Source organism: Pseudorasbora parva, chromosome 9 (genome assembly GCF_024679245.1).
Source record: "Pseudorasbora parva isolate DD20220531a chromosome 9, ASM2467924v1, whole genome shotgun sequence".
NCBI lineage: Eukaryota > Metazoa > Chordata > Actinopteri > Cypriniformes > Gobionidae > Pseudorasbora > Pseudorasbora parva.
This window is the reverse complement of record NC_090180.1, coordinates 3032821-3060205: the sequence shown is the minus strand read 5'-3', so window position 1 is coordinate 3060205 and position 27385 is coordinate 3032821. Positions and strand designations below refer to the sequence as shown.

The following is a 27385-nucleotide window of genomic DNA, read 5'->3' as shown; positions in this document are numbered from 1 at the left end:
GGGTATTGTTAGAGCAAAACTAGCAGGTGGCAAGATGAAATCAGACCCCTTTGTTTTCTTACCGATCTCTCTCTACTTATTTAATCCCGGTTAGAGCGCATTTATATTTTATGTATGTATTTAATATATTTAATCAAGCCTTGACTCGTATCAACTCAACTCAACCCAACTCAACTCAACCTAGCTCAGCTCAGCTCAACTTAACTCAACCCAATCCAACTACTCAACCCAACTCAACCCAACTCAACCCAACTCAACCCAACCCAACCCAACCCAACCCAACCCAACTCAACAACTCAACTCAACTCAAGCCAACTCAACTCAACTCAACAACTCAACAACTCAACTCAACAACTCAACTCAACTCAACTCAACTCAACTCAACTCAACTCAACTCAACTCAACCCAACCGAACTCAACTCAACTCAACTCAACTCAACTCAACTCAACTCAACTCAACTCAAATCAACCCAACTCAACAACTCAACTCAACCCAATCCAACTACTCAACCCAACCCAACTCAACTCAACTCAACCCAACCCAACTCAACCCAACAACTCAACTCAACTCAACCCAACCCAACCCAACCCAACCCACCTCAACTCAGCTCAGCTCAGCTCAGCTCAGCTCAGCTCAACCCAACCCAACTCAACCCAAAAACTCAACTCAACTCAGCTCAACCCAACAACTCAACTCAACTCAACCCAACCCAACCCAACCCAACCCACCTCAACTCAACTCAACTCAACTCAGCTCAGCTCAACTTAACTTAACTTAACTCAACCCAATCCAACCACCCAACCCAACTCCACCCAACTCAACCCAACAACTCAACCCAACTCAACCCAATGACTCAACTCAACTCAGCTCAACTTAACTCAACCCAATTCAACTACTCAACCCAACTCAACTCAACTCCACCCAACCCAACTCAACTCCACCCAAACCAACTCAACTCAACTCCACCCAACCCAACTCAACTCAACTCAACTCAACTCAACTCAACTCAACTCAACTCAACAACTCAACCCAACCCAACTCAACTCAACTCAACTCAACTCAACTCAACCCAACCCAACCCAACAACTCAACTCAACTCAACTCAACCCAACAACTCAACTCAACCCAACAACTCAACTCAACCCAACCCAACTCAGCTCAGTTCAGCTCAACTTAACCTAACAACTCAACCCAACTCAACTCAACTCAACCCAACCCAACCCAACCCAACCCAACTCAACTCAATTCAACCCAAAAACTCAACTCAACTCAACCCAACTCAGCTCACCTCAGCTCAACTTAACTCAACCCAATCCAACTACTTAAACCAACTCAACTCAACTCCACCCAACCCAACTCAACTCAACCCAACCCAACCCAACTCAACTCAACTCAACTCAACTCAACGCAATTCAACCCAACTCAACCCACCTCAACTTAACTCAACCCAACTCAGCTCACCTCAGCTCAACTCAACTCAACCCAATCCAACTACTTAAACCAACTCAACTCAACTAAACTCCACCCAACCCAACCCAACTCAACTCAACTCAACTCAACCCAACTCCACCCAACCCAACCCAACTCAACCCAACCCAACCCAACTCAACTCAACTCAACTCAACTCAACTCAACGCAATTCAACCCAACTCAACCCACCTCAACTTAACTCAACCCAACTCAGCTCACCTCAGCTCAACTCAACTCAACCCAATCCAACTACTTAAACCAACTCAACTCAACTCAACTAAACTCCACCCAACCCAACTCAACTCAACTCAACCCAACCCAACTCAACCCAACCCAACCCAACCCAACCCAACCCAACTCAACTCAACTCAACTCAACTCAACCACTCAACCTAACTTAACTGAACTCAACCCAAGTCAACTCAACTCAACTCAACTCAACGCAATTCAACCCAACTCAACCCACCTCAACTTAACTCAACCCAACTCAGCTCACCTCAGCTCAACTCAACTCAACCCAATCCAACTACTTAAACCAACTCAACTCAACTCAACTAAACTCCACCCAACCCAACCCAACTCAACTCAACTCAACTCAACCCAACTCCACCCAACCCAACCCAACCCAACCCAACCCAACCCAACCCAACTCAACTCAACTCAACTCAACTCAACTCAACTCAACTCAACTCAACTCAACCACTCAACCTAACTTAACTGAACTCAACCCAAGTCAACTCAACTCAACTCAACTCAACTCAACCCAACCCAACTACTCAACTTATCTCAACCCAACCCAACCCAACTCAACCGCACTTAACTCAACCCAACCCAACTACTCAACCCAACCCAACTACTCAACTCAATTACTCAACTCACCTCAACTCAATGATGAAAGAGCTTATGCACATCCAACCCAAAAAGCTGGCCACAGGTGCATGACTCAAATGTAGAAATCTTCTCACTGATGTCATGTCTACTCAACAAGTGTAATGTTTTAACCATCATTAAAACTCTCGCATACAAGCGCTCTGAGAATCCGGTAAGTGTTTTGATTCTGGCTCTTACAGAAGGAACAGAGCCCCCAGTCACGGGGCGCACCATCGCCGGGGTCGTGTGAGATAAACAAGCTCCGCCGTTATTTAGCGAGCGTCCTGGGGAGCGCTGTAAAGCAGCCAGTATGTTCATTTCAAAGAGTGCGCAGTCCCTCACATGTCATAGAGGTTATTGGCCTTTACAGGCCACACAGCTTCCATACTGTCTTTGTTCAGCAGCAAGAAAGTACTAATTGTTAAGTGTGTGTGCACTGAAGGTGGGCGTGAGGGTTTGCAGGAGGCTTGTGGGGGATGTGGCATCTTAAAAGGAGGCGAAAAAGAGAGGAAATTTCGTTTGTGCCTCAAGAACACAGAAGACAAATTGAGGAAGTGTTCTGTTAATGTGTAGGGGTCAGCAGAAAACATGCAGGTTTGCTGCCACTTGGGTGGCCAGTGAGCCTCTCACCACCCTCCACCATGCTCAAGCATCTCTTCACCCCTCCCCACCGACTACACACACCGCCTACCCCCAAAACACACACACACACACACACTGATACAGTCCCTCAGAGCAAAGGCCTCGACTGTGCCTGTCATTTGGTCAGTCGGGTCACAGACTCTCACGGGCTGAAAGAACAGCAACTCGACACTTCTTGAAGACCGCTGGATGTAACAAGTTGCATGGTTATATTCAAGTCTCTATGATTTATGACAACTCACGCGTACAGTACTTACTAGTCTGTTCACATTAAAGAGTTAGTTCACCCAAAAACTAAATTTATGTCATTAGCTCCTCACCCTAATGTCGCTCCACACCCGTAAGACCTCCGTTCATCTTCACACACAGTTTAAGATATTTTATATTTAGTCCGAGAGCGTATGCACACTATACTGTCCATGTCCAGAAAGGGAATAAAAACATCATCACAGTAGTCCATATGAGACATCAGTGGGTTAATTAGAGTCTCTTGAAGCATCCAAAATACATTTGGACTACTCTGATGATGTTTTTATTCCCTTTCTGGACATGGACAGTATAGTGTGCATACACTTGCATACGCTCTCGGACTAATACAAAATCGAGAAGGCATGGACTTTACGACAAAAGGCTTTGTACCCTGACAGGAGATAATTTAGTTGTGATTATGTCAGGATGTTGTGGCTTATTATATTGTTTTATTGTGTTTTGATGTATTTTTGATATATATATATATATATATATATATATATATATATATATATATATATATATATATATATATATATATATATATATATATATAAGCTATATTTATACAGTAAAATAAATGTTTACTTTCAGTAGACATGTTTGCATCCAAAGATACTTTGCTCCTTTTGATAACTATTAACTAGTTGCTTATTATCATGCATATTACTAGGATATTGTCTGTTTATTAGCACTTATAAAGCTCATATTAATGCCTTATTCTGCATGAGCTTATTCTACATCCCTTAATCCGACCCAATACCTAAACTTAAACACTACAAAAACTACCTTACTAACTATTAATAAGCAGTAAATTAGGAGTTTATTGAGATGAAAGTCGTAGTTAATAGTGAATGTGTTCCCCAGACTAAAGTGTTACATATATATGTCTTACTGACCACAGTGTGTGTGTGTGTGTGTGTGTGCACATTTAAAATACCTGTTTAAATGGTCATGGCGTATTTGACTCAGTTTGGCACATCTTGAAGCTCCGGCCTAGAGGAGCGGGCTGGAAGCTACACAGAGACAGCGAGGTGGGCCTGATATATGATCTGTCAGCTGACATCTGATCCCAGGCCCAGGAAAACACAAGCATCTGTCACATTTGGCCCAAAGGGTGGAGAATGACACTGAACACAGCTCCAAACCAACACAGCCATGGGGACTCCAGCTCTGGGAGGCTTCGTCTAAATATACAAACCTTCGAAAAACAACCGCAGCCACATCTCCTGAGCCAGGTCTGGTGGTCCGAGCGGACACTGCGGCGAGCGGGGCAAAGGCCTCCACTTCTGATTAGCTATCACACTGACAAAATGGAGGACACATGTTTCGTATTAGCAGATGACAAGCATTCAGAGAGGACCTGGGGCATTTTAATTATTTCTACTTAACGTGTGCAATGCATCATAGCACAATAGTCTTATAAACATTACGGGTCTCCAGGGAAAAATATATTATACACTGCAAAAAAAGCATTTCTTAATTAGTCTTGTTTTAGTCTAAATATCTAAATTCTTACATTAAGAAACATTTAATAGACAAGTACAAATGATTGTCTTGTTTTGGGGAAAAAAAACTCAAAATTGAGAGTTTTTGCTTAAAATATGATAAATAATCTTCCAGTGGGGTAAGTAAAATAATGTTGATTTAAGATTATTTTTCTCACCCCATTGGCAGATTATTTATCTTATTTTAAGCAAAAACTCTCTTAATTTTGAGTTATTTTTTCCCAAAACAAGACAATTACTTTTTCTTGTCTAGTAAATACTTCTTGTCTTAAGAATTGTTAGATGTTTGGACTAGAAACAAGACAAAAATACTAAGTAAGAAAAGCATTTTTTGCGGTATATATATATATATATATCATTCAACACTCCTGCAGATCCCAAAGAGCGTGATCCGCCAAAAGTCTTGAATCATAATGAAGAGAAAAGGGAGGACGAATGGAGCCGTGACAATCTCATAAATACACATATTATTTCATGGATTTAAAGACAGGGAAACACGAAAGAGATGTCACTGTGAAATATTTCAATAAGCGTGCACTTCACGACACTGATCGTGCAATCACTCCACCGGTGACGCTAAATGACTCGGATTGGCCTTAAAAACAATAAGTCGGAGTCGTTATAAATCACACCGAGAGTTTGAGCTTCTTCCTCAGGCTCTGAATCCATCGGCACCAGGGAACCGGGGACCTGTAATTTAAGAGATGCACAAGTGCTGGAATGCTATAAATCGTTGACAGCAAAAGAGGAAAATCTTTAGGAAGTACTCCTTTTAGGCATTTGTGAACGCCTGCATGTATCGGAGAGTAAGAGAGACTGTGTCTGACTGGGTGGTCTATTTCTTTCAGGCTTCTTGTGTACAAATAAACTTATCCCCATTGTGGTTATCAGTTCCTTTCAGCAGCAGAGCATGCAGTCCCAGTCATGGTGGTCACGCAGATGGGTGATGGGATAGCCACTGGACAAACAACCACAACCAAACCACACACACACACACACACACACACACACACACACTGAGATCAACACCTGCACCCCAAAAACATCTCATGAACTCAAACACTTGATATGCATTTACACCGCATGATTTATGACTGCGTGATGCAATAACATAAAGGTGAGTGTATCAGATGGTTCTTTGAGATTAGGGTTTATCTATTTTAAATAAATACTGTTCTTTTTAAAAACTTTTTATTCATCAAAGAATCCTGAAAAAAGTATCACAGGTCAAAAAAAATCAATAAATCTGCATATTAGACTGATTTCTGAAGGATCATGTGACAGGAGACTGGAGGAATGATGGTGGAAATTTAGCTTTGCATCACAGAAATGAATAACATTTTAAAGTATATTAAAATAGAAAAGCAAATTTTTTTTTTACATTTTACAATATTTGTAATGTATTTTTGATCATATAAATGCAGGCTGGATGAGCATTGCTTTTGAACTTTTGACTGATACGGTGTTGTCAAATCGATTAATCGCATCCAAAATAAAAGTTTGTGTTTACATAATGTGTGTGTAATGTGTGTATATATAAATACACACATACATTTTATAAATATTTGCATATATATATATATACACACACACATACACACACAATAATTGTACACATTACACACATATCATTTAATAATGCAATTAATAATTTGACAGCACCATAGTGTGTGTATATATGCACACACACACGCACACACACACGTTTTTGTGAATTGTGGGGACATTCCATAGGCGTAATGGTTTATATACTGTACAAACCGTTAATTTTTTAATGTCATTAATTTAAATCATTAATAAATCATACATTTTTAATGATTATTAAAAAATGTATTAATTAGAAATTAATAATACTTATATATATATATATATATATATATATATATATATATATATATAAGTATTATTAATTTCTAATTAATACATTTTTAATAATCATATTAATAATATTAATATATAATAAAGATACTACTACTACTAATAATAAAACAAATACATGATATTATTACAAGAAGACGTTAAATGGATTGAAGTATTTTTATTGTACTTTTTAAATGGTAAAAATTCAAAATGGTATTCTTCGTAAGCGACTGCACACACCAAACTGGTGACCAAACCAAAACAGAAGTCTTGAGATAAATAAATCCATTTTTATTTGGACATGTAAAAAATGGATCCTGTGCCGGGTTTCTGCAGGTTGATCCGGGCCGTGGCTCTAGATCTCCATGAGCTGGTCGGATCCAACGATCACCTCATTGGTCCTTTCAGCTGTGAGGAGAGAGAAAGAGACGGGCAGGAGATGAGCTGTGTGTTCTGTTAAAGGGTTAGTTTACCCTAAAATATAAAAATTGTGTGATTAATTCCTCCTGTGGTTGGACACCCGTCAGACCTCCGTTCATCTTCACACACAGATGAAGATATTAGTGTTGAAATCCGATGGCTCAGAAAGGCCTTCATTGACACCAATGTCATTTCCTCTCTCAAGACCCATAAAGGCACTAAAGACGTCGTTACAAAGCCCATCTCACTACAGCGGCTCTACAATCATTTATGAAGCGGCGAGAATCGTTTTTGTGCACAAAAAAACGAAATAACGACTTTTATAGTGATGGCCGATTTCAAAACAAAGCTTCGAACGGTTATGAATCAGTGAATCGATTCATGATTCGGATCGCCAAAGTCACATGGGCTGCGTCCGAAACCTGGAGAATGCTGCCTTCGGAGGACACTAGAGCTGCAACTAACGATTATTTTTCGATTAGTCGACTAATCTAAAGATTTTTTTATTACAATAAATAATTAATCTAATGTTCTTTTTTGTAATTAGCTCATGAATCCTTTGGATAACTTTACAAAAAGAAAGTACAACTTCTAATATAATATTTCAACCTTTATTCATTTTCAACCAATGTGGTTGAAGTTTTTACAGTATAAAATATTAAAGAGGCAAAGAAAATTATTTTACTATGGTAAATATGAGTTTATGATAGCGTTTATAATTAAACCACAGTAGCCATACATTTACAGTTGTCTGACACGTCATGAAATGTTCTTTAGCATCACAAACCATAAAGTGTAGTCAGGGTTCTGCTATGGTTTAGCATGGTTTCCAGAGATCTGGAGCTGATTCGGGTAGCTCGGTGGTGTGTGACTGTTGTCTCACGGCCCGCTGTCTTTTAAGGGGCCGTTCACATATCACATCTTTTGCGCGCTCAAGTTTATTATTTCCAATGTAGGCGCACGATAAGCGCTCATAATGGAAGCGACGCGCTCGTTTTTTCCAGGCGCGTCCGCACCGCATCGAGTTAAAAACATCTCGACTTTTCAGAATGCCGCAAGCGCAAGAATATCAGACCTGAACCAGGAAGTTGGTCACCAGATCACACGGAAACCAGTTAAACTGTAACACCGGAGAGCGCCGAGTGTTTTCCTCTGAGGTGCTCGCGCATCGCAGTTGTGCTGCCGTGGTACACCATATCGGTTTTGCAAAGGGAACAAAGGGCCATTTTATTTGTCCTCTTTTTAAAGTATTCTCCTACTTTTGAGAACAGTGGTCTCTTTTTTTGTGATAGAATGCACCTTTCTCCATTCCCTGTATGCCATTACGCGAGATGTAAACTAACAGTGTGACGCGATTTTGACGTCGACGCCGACGCATCGTTGCAGCACTAGAGGACACATTTGAAGGCAGGAAGTCAAAATCAAGCAACGTCCGAATCTAATGTTAGCTTCACTTCCTGTCTCCTGAGAGACCTTCATCTGATCGGGTTTTGAAGATAGCATAGATCTATCCTTCGCTGCCTTTGATATCCCACAATCCTGAGCTTTCCATTCAGTGACAGTCAAGCTTGGAAATTAAGATGGCGTCCGAAAGTTGTGTTTGCTGGTCAGTTTTTGAGTAAATGTATGTTTTTTAACCAATATTTTCCACTTCTGATGTCATTTCTAGTGAGAAATTACTAATGTATTCAATATGTGTTAAGTTCTCACCAAAGCTTGCTCTGTTTTGCTGTAGATCGTTAAACTGTTACACTGCCTTAGAAGTCTGTCCGAAATTAGTTTCGCGAGGTGCCTTCATGCACGGGGCGGCAGTGGCTCAGTGGTTCATGTAGGTTGTCTACAAACCGAAAGGTTGGTGGTTCAATCCCCGGTTCCACCTGACCAAGTGTCGAAGTGTCCATGAGCAAGACACCTAACCCCAGCTGCTCCTGACGAGCTGGATGGCGCCTTACATGGCTGACATCGCCATCGGTGTATGAATGGGTGAATGTGAGGCAAAAATGTAAAGCGCTTTGGATGGCCATAGGGTCTGTTAAAAGCGCTATATAAATGCGGTCCATTAACAAGCCATTGTCTGATAAGGCAGCGAGGCAACGAGTCAGCTGTCGAGGTTTTCGGACGCAGCCTTTGTGTCTGCGTCATCAATCTACGCCCGTGTTATTATGAGAAGAGGTTAGCGAAAAAATACATAGTGTAGCTTTAATGGAAGAGCGAGATTGTGCTACCTCAGCTCTAGAAAGCAAATGCATATTTATACACCAAATGCATATTTGCAGGGGTCAAAAATGATATAAACAGTTAATTTTGAAGCGATCTCTTCTTGAAAACTCAGAGATGTGGATTCGGACGGCAATTTAATCACCAAACGACCTTGTGTTTGTCTAAAAACAGTCAGTAATTCGGCCAGGGATTTTTACACGGGTGGTGGGAGAATAAAGTAAAATCACAGACTAGCCCTTGTTAATGATGAAAATACCTTACGCCCCACGAGAAACTATTACCGTACGAATAGCGCTAAACACAACACCGTTTTTTAAGCAGGCTAACAGCGTAAACCTCGAAACAGGTTTTTGAAACAAACAAAAATAAATAAATACATAATGTTTTATCTGAAGTTTACCTTTGTGGGCCATTCCATCAAATACTGACAAGCAAACAGTTTACCAATGTGTCAGGATTATACACACTCGCTCAGGAAGGATGATATCCTCTTGCCGAATGTGGCTATTCCAAACTAAACGTTTGAGTGCAAGATTAATGATCCATATAAAGACATATTTTAGTGTGAAGGAATCTGCACAAAAGACTGTTTTTGTGTTCTGAGTTTGGAGAGAGAGAGAGAGAGAGAGAGAGAGAGAGAGAGAGAGAGAGAGAGAGAGAGAGAGAGAGAAAGAGAAAGAGAAAGAGAGAGAGAGAAAGAGAGAGAAAGAGAGAGAAAGAGAGAGAAAGAGAGAGAGAGAGAGAGAGAGAAAGAGAAAGAGAGAGAGAAAGAGAGAGAGAAAGAGAGAGAGAGAGAGAGACTGAAATAGAACAAATAAATATAATACTAGGAGAGGGACAGACAGCCGCACTGGCTGCGAGATACGTGTGTGCGTGTCACAGCCTGAGAGACAGCAGGTGAGTGTGTGTGTAATGTGTGTAATGCATCTGACCTCAGTGTGTGTCCCTACTGTCCACCACAGTGACCCCCTGAATGTGTGATTGTGTGAATATGTTAAAACACTGTGGTATCAAATGTTCTAATTTGTTACACCGGTTATTTAAGTTAAAGTTAAGTTATACGGTGTTGTAATATTTTCTTTCTTATTACTATCAATTATCATTATTTATGTCAATGTGTATTATTATTTATGTAATTCGCTTTGGCAATATTGTATTTTTACATTCATGCCAATAAAGCAATCTTGAATTGAATTGAATTGAATTGAGAGAGAGAGAGAGAGAGAGAGAGAGAGAGATTCTTTCTTTCATTCAAGTTCCTTTTACCCTGCCGCAACACTGTTATATACTTCTTCAGTCTGTACCGTTTCTGTTGCGATAACACTGTGTGATTGTATGTTTTACGTGCCCACACCACAGAAGCAACAAACTTCTCTACGTCAGGGAAGAAATCTCCTATTTCTACCCTTTTTCCTTTAGTCTCGTCCAAAAACGCATTTATCTGTTCCACAGAGTACATCCTCATCAATTTTACCGAGATCCGACAAATCTGACAAACTCTCATCATCCTTCATATCATCCTGGCTCTGCGTCATAATATCAGAAGCCGCATCATCCTCCTCCATATTACTACTCTGCTCACCACTGCCACAAAGGCCTACATGACTAACTACATGTTGCTCTCTTACAACTTCAGTACCATTTACATTGCTACAGCTTGGCTTTTCTTTATCAACATAGTTTAAATCACTCACAGCATTCTCACTCACCTCTAATCCATTGGCCTCACTCGTCTGTACAACGGGGTCTCCGTCCAAACCTGACTTTTCCTCTCCTGGTGTCTGTTTCCCCGCCACATCCTCACGCACCAATTGTTCATCCGTTTCAACAATAATCCTAGGTTCCTCCGAAATTGTTTTCTTTTGAGGGCATGATAGTCTTTTATGTCCATACTCCCCACATTCAAAACATCGCAGGCTTTCCGTACTAGCAAAAATCATGTACGAACTGTCGCCATCATTCACTCTAAACGACACATCCAGTACTTTATCAGAAGAACTCAGAAGCATAAACGCTTGTCTTCTAAAAGACATAACGTGCTTAAGCGCGGGGTTCTTACATCCCAAAGAAACTGTTTTTATCTCACTCACCACTTTTCCGAATCTCGTAAGCGCTCTCACTATGACTTCGTTTTCAATGAATGGAGGGACGTTTGAAATGATTACTTTTGTTGCCGGAGCAAACAGTGGAGTAATATTAACAAACATTTCCTTAACCCACAACCCGTTCTCAATTACTTTATTGACTAAAGCTTCCGTTTTGAGAAAGACTACTACTGCTTTGTTCATTCTCGAAGCTGACAATATATTCTCATAGCCCATCTGCTCACCAACCGCTAACAAAACATCTTCCACAGTAGCACTCGCCTCTGGCACACACCTGAAACCATGGCGGAGAGATAATGACGTCCTTCCACCTGTGGACGCCATACCTAACGCCAGATACTCCGTGCAAAGCACGGCACAACTTTTATTACAACTCTATATTAATATTAGATAATAAACACAAAAATAAAGAATAAGAAAAACAGAAAGAAAGTTATAAAGAATCGCGTACGACAGAAAACACGCTCTCAGACACGCACCCTTCTCGCTCCCAACATGCACTCAGAGAGAGAGAGAGAGAGAGAGAGAGAGAGAGAGAGAGAGAGAGAGAGAGAGAGAGAGAGAGAGAGAGAGAGAGAGAGAGAGAGAGAGAGAGAGAGAGAGAGAGAGAGAGAGAGAGAGTGAATGAGAAAAAGACGCTGAGATGGAAGAGAAAGAGTGTGTGTGTGTGTGTGTGTGTGTGTGTGTGTGGTTGACTGTATTAGACCACCATAGTGGAACAGCTATAAAGTCTACCAAGAGTCATCTAATCACTCAGCAACTGTTAAAAAAGCTGACCAGAGTCCAATGTGAGGGGAGCATACACTGTAAAAAATCCAACTTATGTTTTGTATGACAAATTCAGCTTTTAACGTTTATTCAACTATTTAACATGAAAAAGGTCTGATAAGGTCAAAACTGGCGCGATCATAGATATATATCACATAGATGCCTCATTCGACCGATCCTTGCAGGCACTAATGAGGAATCAAATATTGTTATATATATATATATCGTGCCAGTTTTACCTTACCAGACGGAAGTAATAGCGGATGGGAACACTAGATGAGATTTGTCTGGATATGAGGTAAAAAAATAACAAATACTGTTGTGTTTCTCACAGAAACCGATCGGTTCGTGTCTTAAGACATCAATGTGTCGCAGAGTCCTGCACGGGTCCATTTTTGGAGACCCGCCCCCGCCCGTACCCGCAAGGTTTAGCACCAGATCCGACCCGTGACCCGTGAAAATTTCAAAATTAAATCCGTACCCGCCCAGACCCGTTAATATTTGGCCCGTTACCCGACCCGTGCCCGCGATAAATCACACACGCTAAAACATTCAAATTAAAATGCTTTATTTTTTTATCCTACACCTCTTTCAACATCAACAGCGTCATGAATGGGCTAATGAAACAGGCAAAAGTGCCTTTAAAGACTCATTGTCAACAATTTTATATAGCTACTCCACTCACCAGCTTTACTTTTACTTCATCCATTGCTACTCCTGCAACGCTCGCTCCTTCTGCGCTGCGAGAGGCATCAACTAAAGTTTCAATGTCGCAGTGGTGGTGACGTGATGGGTCAAATGGTATATCATTGTTGCGTGTATGTGTAATGGTAATTTGGACATAGAAATTGTAATAGCCTACAATATGTTGGATGGGGGAAGAAGGAGCTGGGAACCAGCGAACATTTAAAAGACAACCAAACAAAACGAAAGTAACGTGAGTAGCCCTTCATGGACATCTCCCATGCGCACACGCATAATAAAACGTAAACACAACTCAACGTCAAATCCAGGTCTGGTGATCTCTCGTCCTTATATGCTTCCGAGCTCCCTCAGAGGACTCGAGACCGGTGTGGCTCGCAGGTGACGCTCATTCACAATCACGCCCTGGTCTCTCTCTCTCTCGCTCTCGCGTTCACTTTGCCACAGAAATATTGCACATATTTTTCATCCGCCCATCCGCGCTACTACCCGCCCGCACAGAGTTAATTATCCGCCCGCATCCCCGCCCGTGAATTTTATAAATGTCATAATCCACCCGTTTTAGCCACTTTTATGCGGGTACCCGACCCGTTGCAGGACTCTGATGTGTCGTCAGGAGCCGCAGGGTTTTTGTGTATGTTGTCTAAGCATATTATACTCTTATTGAATTGTTACCCATTCACATGCATTATGACTGGCAGACAGCAATGGTTGAGTTAAAAATCTTCATTTGTGTTCTCCTGAAGAAACAAACACACCTACATGTTGGACGCACTGGGGGTCAGCAGATAAACATCACAGGCTCATTTTTGGATGAACTATCCCTTCTCATCTAGAATTGCTCAAGTGTAATCAGGCATTAATATAGAGTAAATGAAAAACTGGTGAATCTCAGATGGAAATGTGCAGGTATTGATCAATATTAGCACTTTTTTTTATTGATTAGGCCAAAATCAGAGACAAATACAACTTGAAAAATAGTACAGGCTATTCTTTCTATATACATAATTCGATATATACTATACTATAAGATTGAATTAAAAAGAGATTCATACTTTTTTCAGCAAGATCAGAAGTGAATATGTATAAAATCCCCAAATTAAAATAAATGAACAAATTAATGACTATATAAAAATAATAATAATTTGTATTTATTACATTATTGTTAATATGGCAGATTTTATTCATTACACTATTTTAATAGTTAAATGTTTTTTCCTCCCACATGAATGCTACTAAAAATATGATTTTCCAAATTTAATATTTAATTTCTCTTGATGTTAGGATGAAATATGACAGATGTTTCCAAAATGTTTCCATAAGATAGACAAACGCCAACGAATGCTTGGGTTGCTGGTAAAAAACCTTCCAATATTGCTCAAGTCAGATGTACATTGTTGATACAGTAACTAATAAACCATGCACCCTTAAAAATATCTCATAGACGATCATGGTACACACAAAGTCTCTAATATCACGTTTTTAATTTTAAACATTACCATCTGAAAAGCTGCACCAATATAAACATTAAGCTCTACTCTATAACCATCAGAGACAATCTGACCTCAAAGGAAAACCGGCCTCTTTATTTCACACATCAAACACACGCAGCGACTCTTTAATGAACTTAATTTCTTTCTTTGACTTAGCGTGTGTACAAAGGAGCGAGTGTCAACCTCAGCTACTGGAGGGAATTTATTGCAGTTATTATAAGCAATGCTTTTTAAATAATAGGTTACATTAACCTCTGCTCTGGGTTTTTCTGGGATAACTTTGAATCGTGGTTTCTCGCTGCGCTGAGAGCGCTGAAGCCTGAGGCGTGTGTGTGTCGGGGAAGTACAGGGGGTCCAGCTTGTAATTTGGGATTTCTGGGAGCACTTCAATAAGCCTTAGCATTTTTTTCAGCCTGGTCTCATTGGCAAAACATACCTGTGGCAACGTTTTTGCAAACCATAAAATACATACCAGTCGGTACATATCGCCAGAGGTGGACAGTAACTAAGCACATTTACTTGAGTACTGTACTTAAATACACTTTTTGAGTATCTGTACTTTACTGGAGTATTCATTTTTCTGGAAACTTATGACTTTAACTTCCCTACATTTGAAAGAAAAATATCGTACTTTTTACTCCACTACATTTCTATCAAGTTGAAAGTCGTTTCTGTCGCAGCTTTGAAAGTCAGTGGATGATTTTTTTCTTCTTTAAAAGGTGTTTGGGTTTTTGCAGAAAGCCTTTCAGGAATCACTCTTGTAGAGTCTCGTGAAGTTCAATGATTTCACAGCATTTATTAAACACTGATTTATAGTTTAGAGCAAAATGGAAGAAGACGGATGTCCAAATGCTCATTTTGTGGAGTATTCACATAAACAAAGTTGATTATGTCTTAAGTGAAGGTGAACAGTGTGAGAATATCAGATGTGTATCAGTGTATTGGATCCGTGCATTCGGCCTTAAAGTGACAGCAGCTTTATAAAGAGCTTTATAACTTTTCTACAAGTATTTAAATGAGTTTAAGTTAGTCGTATGCTAGTATGTCGGATGGAGCGTCACTGACTGGCTTAAACCATGATGGCATAATGTGCATTTATACAACAATAATAAAATAATGCAGTGACATAAAAAAGGAAATTTACTTTTGATACTAAAGTACTTTTGAAAACAAATACTTCTGTACTTTTACTTAAGTAAAAATCGGTTATTACAACTTTCACTTGTAACGGAGGAATATTTGAACAGCAGTACTTTTAATTTTACTAAAGTAATGAAGTTGTGTACTTTGTCCATCTCTGCCTATCGCGACAGTTTCAAAGTGAAATGTCCACTGGGTGGAGCTAAAGCTTTGTTTTTTTTCCGGGACAGATGTGCGTGAATCTGGCATGTTTTGTTATGTGGGTTTTTTAACGTACACCCACACTAAACCCTAAACCAACCCGATAGTGTTAGCAAAGCAAATTTCCTCCATGTAATTTTAGCTTGTGTTTTAAACTCGTCTTTGAGCTCTTTTATCGTGACTCCTTTTTCACGGGATTCGTACCCAAGCTTTTTAGCATTGCAAGTACAAATCTGTACCGATCAATTGATCAGCTGAGCTATCGAGCAAGCTTAATATGTCAGAAAAGCCGAACATATGGAGCTGGTTAAGTGGCGCAAACTCCAAAATGTATTTGTTTACAAGTCATAGGCTATGGTAAAAAACAAAAAAAACAATAAAAATACTTGCTATTTTACTGCCTCTAGTGTTCATTTCTGTTGGAAACTGCAGTGATATGTACATATTGGTATGTATTTTGTGGTTTGCAAAAACCTTGCAACAGGTACATTTTGCCAATGAGACCAGGGGCCGGTTGCATAAACATAGACACAGTCTTAAGATAATAGCTAAGAAATAGTCTGACTAACTAAAGTCACTGAAGAAAGATTGTTGCCTAAAATAAGCACACAGCTGTCTTAAGTAAGACAGGTAAAAAAAATAACAAAACTACGACAACTATTCAGCGTTGTCTTCTCTGCTGGGTTTGTTTTCAATCCTCAAATAAAGATTCAAACGGTTATGAATCAGTGAATCGATCAATGATTCGGATCGCCAATGCCACGTGATTTCAGCAGATTGACACGCGATCCGAATCATGAATCAATTCACTGACTCATAACCGTTTGAATCTTTATTTGAGGATTGAACACAAACCTGGAAGAGAAGACAATGCTGAATAAAGTCGTAGTTTTTGTTATTTTTGGACCCAAATGTATTTTTGATGCTTCAAGAGACTCTAATTAACCCACTGATGTCTCATATGGACTACTGTGATGATGTTTTTATTCCCTTTCTGGACATGGACAGTATAGTGTGCATACACTTGCATACGCTCTTGGACTAAATATAAAATATCTTAAACTGTGTGTGAAGATGAACGGAGGTCTTACGGGTGTGGAATGACATTACGGTGAGGAGTTAATGACAAATTTCATTATTGGGTGAACTAACCCTTTAAACAAAATGGCCGACAGTCGGCGCTTGTCACAATTTTCCTTCACTGAAAATATTTGTATTTTGGAGGTATACAATGCTTCGAAATCCACTTTAATGAATAAATTTAGCTACTACAACGCCAAGAGCAAAAACACAAGGCGTGGAACACAATAACTAAAAAGGTTAAGAGCGTCAATCCGTCTGTCTCACAATCCGTCAAAGACGTTAAGAAACGTTTTAAAAATATGGTTCAAGAGGCAAAAAAGGATTGATTTTTTTCGAGGTTATGGCCAACTAATCGAGTCCAGTTTGAGAGTGATGATGGAGGCGTGGGGGATGGAGATGTAAAAATGTTTCAGGGGGGTAAGAGAGGGTCATATTAGGCAGAAACACCCTGTTGTTTAGTCAATTAGACTGTGCAGCCTATGGGCATCTTAGGGCCGCCTTAAGGCACTGTCATTGATGGAGAGGTTAGAGACCAGGCGCAGACCACCCGGAATACAAGAGCCTGAAGCCACACACACACACAAATAGACACACAAACCTCGCAGTGATCTAAGACTGCGAGGATTAAGCATATTAAAAAATAAAGCTCAATTGTACACACAAGCTTAGGTTTTAATACGCTATTAAAACAGATTAAAACGCACATACACACACAAGATCACACAAACGAAAAGGCAGACATGGGCGTGAGAGAGGACACATAAACACCAACACAAAAGGCTGGATTTAATATGAACACAGCGGAGCTACAGAAGTTTAGAATGTGTGTGTGTGTGTGTGTGTGTGTGTGTGTGTGTAATGCAGGATTCTCACCCTCTGGCTCTACACGCTGGCCGCTCCCCACGAGACAGTACTTGATGTCGGCTCCGCGTCCAATCACTGCGTTGTTGCAGATCACGCTACCTTGAATGTTGCACCTGTGGGCAAGAGAATCGGATGAGTGTCAATATCCAAACGAAACACACACACACACACGTTTGTTTTAGTGAAATGTGGGGACATTCCATAGGCGTAATGGTTTTTATACCATACAAACTGTATTTTCTATCCCCTTACACTGCCCCTAAACCTACCCATCACACACACACACACACACACACACACACACACACACACACACACACACACACACACACACACACACACACACACACACACACACACACACACACACACACAAAGTGGAGTCAGCTCACCAAGACTGCATTTATTTATTTGATCAAAAATACAGTTAACAATAATAATATTGTGAAATATTACAAATTACATTTTTATTTTATTTTAATATACACTGATTATGACCACCAAATATTGTGTTGGTCTCCTTTTGATGCCTAAACAGTCCTGACCCATCGAGGCATGGACTCCACTAGACCCCTGAAGGTGTGCTGTGGTATCTGGCATCAGGATGTCAGCAGCATATCCTTTAAATCCTGTAAGTTGCGAGATGAAGCCTCCATGGATCGGACTTGTTTGTTCAGCTCATCCCACAGATGCGCGATTGGATTGAGATCTGGGGAATTTGGAGGCCAAGTCGACGCCTCAAACTGGTTGTTGTGCTCCTCAAACCGTTCCTGAAGCATTTGTGCTTTGTGTCAGGAGCATTATCCTGCTGGAAGAGCCACAGCCACCAGAATACCGTTTCCATGAAAGGCTGAACATGGTCTCAGCAATGCTTAGGTAGGTGGAGCGTGTCAAAGTAACATCCACATGGATGGAGGACCCAAGGTTTCCCAGCAGAACATTGGCCAAAGCATCACACTGCCTCCGCCTTCTTCCCATAGTGCATCCTGGGGCCATGTGTTCCCCAGGTAAGCCACACACACACACCCGGCCATCCACATGATGTTTGATCGGACCACACGGGCCAGCCTTCGCTCCCCACGGTCATCAATGAGCCTTGGCCGCCCATGACCCTGTGGCCGGTTCTCCACTGGTCCTTCCTTGGAGCACTTTTGATAGATACTGACCACTGCAGACCGGGAACAGCCCACAAGAGCTGCAGTTTTGGAGATGCTCTGACCCAGTCGTCTAGCCGTCACAATCTGGCCCTTGTCAAACTCACTCAAATCCTTACGCTTGCCCATTTTTCCTGCTTCTACATCAACTTTGAGGACAAAATGTTCACTTGCTGCCTAATATATCCACAAGTGCCGTGATGAAGAGATCGGTGTATATTACAACATAATTTATTCCTGTGATGGTAAAGCTGAATGTTCAGTATCATTACTCCAGTCACATGATCATTTAATATGCTTATTCTGGTGCTCATAAAACATTTCTTATATTGATAACAGTGGTGCAGCACTTTTTTGTGTGTGGAAACTGATGTATTCTAACCCTTTAACCCAAATTCATAAAGTGAATTAATTCAGTCTTGCAGTAAGGCACTAGTGAGTCCGTTATATTGATGTGCAAATAAAATGTGTGTGTGTGTGTGTGTGTGTGTGTGTGTGTGAGTGTGTGTGAATGTTTTTGTGACATATGAGGACACAAATGTGTATAATGCCATGGGTATGACACAGGTATTACAAGGAGAGGGTGAAATATGAGGACATTACCCATGTCCCCACTTTTCAAAAGGCTTATAAATCACACAGGAGGAGTTTTTTTTTTTAGAAAGTAAAAATGCAGAATGTTTCCTGTGATGGGTAGGTTTAGGGGTAGGGTGTGTGTGTGTGTGTGTGTGTGTGTGTGTGTGTGTGTGTGTGTGTGTGTGTGTGTGTGTGTGTGTGTGTGTGTGTGATGGATGGGTAGGTTTAGGGGCAGGGGCAGTGTAAGGGGATAGAAAATACGATTTGTACATTATAAAAACCATTATGCCTATGGTATGTCCCCATATGTCACAAAAACAAGTGTGCGTGTGTGTGTGTGTGTGTGTGTGTGTGTGTGTGTGTGTGTGTGATGGGTAGGTTAAGGGGCAGGGGCAGTGTAAGGGGATAGAAAACGGTTTATACAGTATAAAAACCATTATGCCTATGGTATGTCCCCATATGTCACACAAACAAACGTGTGTGTGTGTGTGTGTGTGTGTGTGTGTGTGTGTGTGTGTGTGTGTGTGTGTGTGTGATGGATGGGTAGGTTTAGGGGCAGGGGCAGTGTAAGGGGATAGAAAATACGATTTGTACATTATAAAAACCATTATGCCTATGGTATGTCCCCATATGTCACAAAAACAAGTGTGCGTGTGTGTGTGTGTGTGTGTGTGTGTGTGTGTGTGTGTGTGTGTGTGTGATGGGTAGGTTAAGGGGCAGGGGCAGTGTAAGGGGATAGAAAACGGTTTATACAGTATAAAAACCATTATGCCTATGGTATGTCCCCATATGTCACACAAACAAACGTGTGTGTGTGTGTGTGTGTGTTTGCATGTGTGCTCTCTGATGCGCTGATCGCATATTGTATATGCACAGACACATTTCAGTACATTTGTTCCACACACATTCAGGATCATGTTTTATCGGTCGTGTGTGTTTCTGTGTCTTAAGTCTGAATGGATCCGTGTACTCTAGTAGACGCTATATAATGCAGTTAGGTCAAGGCGGCTGGTTTATTTATTTGGCCTCTCCATGTGGTTCTGCTCAGTATCACAACTGGACATGTCTAAAGTCTAAACAAGCTCTTTTTCTGAAACGCTTGTTCCCTAATGTTTTTTTTCATTGGTGTTTTGGTGGGCATAAATGTATTAATTAATGGACGCCTTATATCATTTGGTTATTTGGTGTCCTTTAGAGTAGAGACCTGCATTACTGCGGGACCCAACACAACCGAGTGCGGCGCGGGACAATATTTAATGGGTGAATGCGGGTGCGGGTGACAAGATATTATTGTGTGGGTCGCGGGAAAATTAAATTATTAGCAGGACTACAAAATAATAAACAAATTAACCTAATAAAATAAAATAAAAACGATTTACAGGTGCATGGTCGGAAACTCTCGCGTGATTCATAAGCCTACCACACAGTGGCACAATGTCCGCACCGCATGACTCGGGTGAATCGCTTAGTGCTACATATATTAGTAAGTTATTAAAGAAAGGAACTTTCAGAACTACTTATCTATTTTGTTATTGAGGAATAAGCATATATTTTTTTTTGTTTAATGTTTGAAGGAATTGCTTAAAGTCAGACGGAAACATCCGTCCCGCGCAGGTCTCTACTTTAGAGTCTCCTCTCCAATTGTCCTTTCTTGGAAAGGTTCCTACATTCACCATGAAAAAAGCTTGCAGAAAATACAGTTTTGTGAGAATTATCCTACAATCTTTGCTGGATATAATGACAAAAACACATTAAACAAGATAAATGTTGTATGCTAAATTTCACGTTAAGTCTGCAATTAATCGCACAAAGGGTGCAAACCACATTTTGAGATTGTCATATTGGTTAAAATCCACTTCTGCCCGTTAACAAAAGTGTTTTTTAATAGAAATAGTCAAATATTTTTTAGTGAATTCCAAATACAAATTAGCCCTTCTGTGAGCACTTCTCCCGGATAACACACACACACACACACACACACACACACACACACACACACACACACACACACACACACACACACACACACACACACACACACAGACGGATACAGAAAGACAGACACAGACACACACACACACACACAGACACACACACACACACACACACACACACACACACACACACACAGACATATAGAGAGAGACAGACACACAGACAGACACACACACAGGCACAGACACAGGCAGGCACGCAGGCACGCAGGCACGCAGGCACGCAGGCACGCACGCACGCACGCACGCACGCACACACACACACACACAGGCAGACATATAGAGAGACAGACATATAGAGAGACAGACACAGACACACACACAGGCACAGACACACACACACAAACAGACAGACACAGACAGACACACAGACAGACAGACACACAGACAGACACACACACACAGACAAACAGATAGAGAGAGACAGACACACAGTCACACACAGACACACACACACACAGACACACAGACAGGCACACACAGACACACAGACAGGCACACACACACACACACACACACACACACACACACACACACACACACACACACAGGCATACACAGACACACACAGACACACACAGACACACACAGACACACACACAGAGAGAGAGACAGACACACACACACACACACACACACACACACACACACACACACACACACACACACACACACACAGAAACAGACACAGGCACACAGAGACACACACACACACACACACACACAGAGACACACTCACACACACACACAGAGACACACACACACAGAGACACACACAAACAGAGACATACACACACACACACACACTGCTGCTGTCTGTTTACACCAAACAAAGAATAATATTTTCCTGGGATCGCTTTGGCACCATAAAACTTTATTTGCACAGTTTAATGTTTACTTGGTTTGCCTGGGCCAACTCTTAACTTTTTCTGCACTCTCTTGCGGTGAAGCATATTTACCGCGAGTGTTCAGCTTTCATGTCCTTTTGCTAATTGCACAGCTGAGGGTCTTGTCCTTTCCTCACCCGACCCGATTACTACGCCCCCATCACCACCACGCCAATCTGAAACACGACACCTCAATGTTTTCACCAGGCTTGGTTTATTTTCCTTTAGGTGGAATTAGCATATATATTAAAAACAACATCGACGTCTGACGCACAAAGGCGTTTTAGTGCAAGCTTTCTGCAGTTCAGTGTCCGAATGTCACCGGAAGAGCCATTTCACACTCTCCCTCAACCATAAGGGATGCACACTTTTTATTAAACATACTCCAAGATATTCGCCTCATGGAACATCGGACAGGGTGTCCCGTTTTCCAGATCTGTTGTAGCTGACGGAGGCAGGTTTCTATTGGCAGCTACACAGGGCGCTCTATTCAGGTGCATGTGTGTGTAGAGCGAGAGAGTGAGAGAGCGAGGTTTGCAGAAAGAGAGGGAGCGAGTGAGACAGAGGGGGTAGATGGGAGATTACAAGGATTGGAGATTTGAACAGAGAGACCACCAAAGATGTAGCTGCTGAAATACCACTAATTACTGACACTATGCTCCTCCTTGCTGTGCCCCCCCCCCCCCTCCCTTGCTGTGCCCCCCCAACACACACACACACACACACACACACACATCAGACCCCCCGAGCTTTGTAAACAACCACTCCTACATGCAAACAAAGGCCCGAAAAATGCAAGTGGCGCTTTTAAATGCCAGGGATTTCCTAATCCCTTCGTACTTTATGTTTTGAAAGAGTTGCAGTTCCTTTCTTTCCGTCTTCAATCTTCCTCTATATTCTTTCACTCTTCATGCACAAGCTAATTCGCACACGAGGGCCGCCACATTGGCTCCAAGCCCCCAACCCAGAAAAAAAAACTGGTTTAAACCAAATCTGTCTCTACACTGAAAAAAATTATTTAGAAAAAAAGTTTCCTGGTTGCCTTAAAATGTTGAGTTCACTGAAATAAATTTTTTGAGTTAATACAATGAACATTTTTTGAGTTTCGACAACCTTTATTAAAATATTATTAAACGATTTTGTAAGCATATTGGGCAATTGTGTGTTTTATTTCTGATGACGAAGCCAAATTGTGCTATTTTCATGATTTATCACATTATTTATGTGGTTCAGATACAATCATATTTTGAGTTTCTATGTATTAAACAAATTTCCTTCATTGCATCAACTCAAATTTTTAATTTCAATAAACTCAAAATGCTAAGGCAACCAGGTTACTTACTTTTTTAAGTTAAACCAACAACATTTTTTTACAGTGTACCTAACAGGCTAGGGCCGTACCCACCATTGAGGTCCCCGAGGTCCAGGCCTCGGTAATTCTCCGAGGTGTACATAATAGAAGCTGCAAAATAACAGCCTATTAAGGCGGCGTGTACAAACAGGTGTTCTTGCCTCGCCCGGCGTATGTTTTCAATTGTTTCCAATGGATGCGCCGCACTTTTCAATAGCGCCAACAGCTGGCAGGTTTTGTCCATTTTTACGCGTTGAGCATCCACAGGTCAACTTTGGGTGAACATCAATAACCAATCACAGTGGAGGAGAGGCGGGACAAATGCCACAACCACCAACCGGCGCTTCGAACAACGACTGATGTTTGACATCACAACACCGCGAGAGCGCTTAATAATCAGGGATGCAAACTAATAACGATACAGACAAAAATGAAAAGACTGCTTCAAACAAAGCTCAGCTTTGAAAAGAGAAAAGATACAGGGCAAGAGAAGGAGACTGGGGAAAAAGAAAGAGAGAAGATGATGGCGATGAGACAGAAAGAGCAGCTAGCCCACTGTGCTCAGAATAGAAAAAGCATTAGCCTACAATATATTCCTGATGGCTACACATAATGTGACTCTTGTCTGTGAAATCCAGACTTAAGTCTCATCATCTAATATTGAAATTAGGAGCATCAAATTTTGACTTCACTCATTGGTTATATTTTCACATTGATTTCTATCTTTGACATGATCTTACTCATTCAACATCGAGGTTATATGTTCAAATAATGTTCTTTACATAATGTAAATCAAAAAATTTACTTTAGCTAGGTTTTCAAAGACGGAGTCACACGTGTCGTCTTTGGCTCAGTTTAACAACAAAACAGATTTTCTAATTTGGAGTCTAATTTTTTTGCAACATTTAACCAGATTCTCATTTATAAAAATCTGTTGTCTTCTTAAAATAATTTATACTGCACACTGACATGGTTTTAAAGCTACAGTTAGCTGATTCTTTGATTTTCTAATGTCTTAAAATGCATATGTAAAGGAGGGAAATGTTTTTTTTTTCAAACCCTCCAAAATTCATATTTGGACTTCGGTATTTAGAAAATCCTGGGTACGGGCCTGCTAACAGGGTCCTGATTTGGGCCAGTTTGTGTTCAATGGCAAGTGAGATGGCCATTAGCCCAAATCAGCTTACACTGTAAAAAACAAATTCAGGCCCCAATTGAACATTTTCTAGTGATTGATCACATCTAAATTTTTTAGTTGGCCGAATTAAATTTCATCAACTCACAGAAATTCAATTTAGCCAACTGAAAAATCTAGATGTGATCAGTCACTGGAACAATTGGGAAGCAATTTTCAATTGGGGCCTGAATTGTTATCTAAATTGTTGTGGGCAAAAAAAAAAGAGAAAAAAAAGTGAACCATTGTTCATTCACAAGTCTGTGATCTCCGAAACAGCTCGCTCATGTAACACTCGTAGCGGGACATTGTTTCTTTGGGAATCATTACATCTACATTCATCACTTTTCTGCTAATTTGGTGTACGGAGGGGCTGTTCAGGGTCAGCGAACACCTTTAGGGGTGTGACAACGCAAGTTTCTGCTTTTTCTCAACACAACAAAAAGCAGAAAGCATCCACCCATACACCACCCACAGGCAGAAGCGGGTCAGACTCTGCGCATTATGTCTACGTCAAGCTTTTAACCTCACAGACAAAATCTGATCTTTTGTTTCTACATGCTGAACATCTGATCCAGACCACTAAATATGCTGGAGGCAGCCAATCCGTCTGTCATCCTAGACTGTGGATATAACAGGACAACATAGCGGTGCAAGAATTTGTGCACTATGAACCCTACTTTTCAAATGTTTAATTAGGCCTGTCGCGATAGTCAATAAATCAATTAATCGCACGATTAAAAAAAAATGAGATTGATCATTTTTCCGGCCGCGATAATTTCCATTTGCATGTTTTTTTGTTTTCCTCTTCTCTCTCGCTGACTGCGCGCGCCTCGTTTGATGAGGTGTTTGAGTTGATCTTTGAATCTCGCTCAGCAAAATAAACTAATCTTTTTCAAGTAATTTCATTCATTTAAAGCTACACTGTGTGATATTTTCCCCCATCTAGCGGTGAAAAGCTATATGACCATCCAGTGAATATTAGTTTCTGTTCCTCTCAATTGTGGCACTCCTACGGTGGCCGATTTAGTCCAAGATTAATATGGCAATCCCTCTCTTCACATTCGACACGGTGCCATCGAGTGTTAAAGGTCCCGTTCTTCGGGATTCCATCTTTCAAACTTTAGTTAGTGTGTAATGTTGCTGCTAGAGTATAAATAATACCTGTAAAATTATAAAGCTCAAAGTTCAATGCCAAGCGTTAAGCTAAGTTCCCTTTCAAAGCCGACAGCGAGCGGCCGGTTTGGACTACACCGCTGCACTTCCTGCTGTGATGACGTCACTAGAACCGTTTGTTGACTAAAGCTCCGCCCACAAGAACACGCAAAATAGGGGGCGTGGTCTCGTTGCTCTCCCACGTGGAGAAGAGCGCGCATTCAGCGCTTGCACCCGTTATGGTAAGAGGCGGGACCTTTCTGGGCAAAGTGCGCTAAGCTGCTGTCCAATCACAACACGGGAAGCGCTGCCCAATCAGAACTCGTTACGTGTTTCTGAAGGAGGGACTTCGTTGAATAAGGAAATCATCAGGCCGTTTATAGGACAGAGGAAACAGCGCTGTACAGATAAGTAGTTTGAAAAATACTGTGTTTTTACACGCGAAACATGAACTCATGTTATATTGCACACTGTAAACATAATCAAAGCTTCGAAAACACGCGAAGAACGGGACCTTTAAAACGTGAAAGGCGAAGCTTGAATTTACGGGTATGTCCCTATTTTGGCGACCGGCATTCGAACCCCTCACCCGTTTGTATTTTCAATGGCATATTATAAACTTACGAGAACACTTTATTACTTGAAAGAAGTAAATATACATTAATGAGCACATATATTTTAGAAAGAACTAAGTGTTTTTAGCTAAGAATAAACTAAAAAAGTTACACAGTTTAGCTTTAAGCAGAATCTAATTTAAATGTTATATGGTTCATTTTTCAACACACTTAGTACTTTTTGAATAAAAATCTATAATCCATGCAGTCACGGCCAAACTTTGAGAAAGAAATGATTAATTAATTGTGCTTGCCTCACTTACCGATCCAAAATGTTCTTTATTTAGACACGTCACATTTAATCACGTCTAGAAAGATTAGTAACGTTACACCACTCGTGACTTCTGGGTCGAGCGGTCATCGTGTGTGATGTAGGCCGTGACAGCCTCATATGCGTCCGGAAACAGAAAAGTTTAGTTCTCTCGAGTCTTCGAGTCATTCGTTCATCAAGTCCCAGCCCCATATAGGCAAGGCTACATATACTTACTTCAAATGATCTGTTCAAATGTTTGGTCAGTCATTTGTTATTTGTATTCAATATGCATGAATTAAATTAATCAAGTGTCAGTACATTTTTTGCACTATTACAAAAAAAATCTATTTCAAATAAACTCTGGTGTATTCATCAAATATTCCAAAATAAACAATTAGCACCATTTCCACAACCACTTAAAAAATGTACACTAATATTGCAGGATGTGAACATCCGGATGACTAATAATTTTTAATTTAGTTAAATACCAACAAAACTGAGGCCCTTCTTGTTGGTACTAAATCTGTTCTATCCAAAGCCCAATCCTTCAATCTGGCTATTGATAATTGTCAGGTTAACTTCTCCACCCAAGTGAAAAGCCTGGGGGTTATACTTGATGGTTTACTTTCTTT

At 40.7% G+C, this 27385-nt stretch overlaps 1 protein-coding gene across 1 annotated transcript in view; it reads right to left on the bottom strand.

The window, feature by feature from the left end:
• Positions 1-6762: 6762 nt before the first annotated feature.
• eif2b3 (eukaryotic translation initiation factor 2B, subunit 3 gamma) overlaps positions 6763-27385 on the bottom strand; it is an 88466-nt gene continuing 67843 nt past the window's right edge. Inside the window, exons 11-12 of the mRNA XM_067452989.1 lie at positions 17605-17708; positions 6763-7007 (exon numbers count right to left, since the gene is read on the bottom strand). Coding sequence (XP_067309090.1) covers positions 6955-7007; positions 17605-17708 — 157 coding nt within the window. The 3' untranslated portion in view covers positions 6763-6954. The remainder of the gene's footprint in view (positions 7008-17604; positions 17709-27385) is intronic.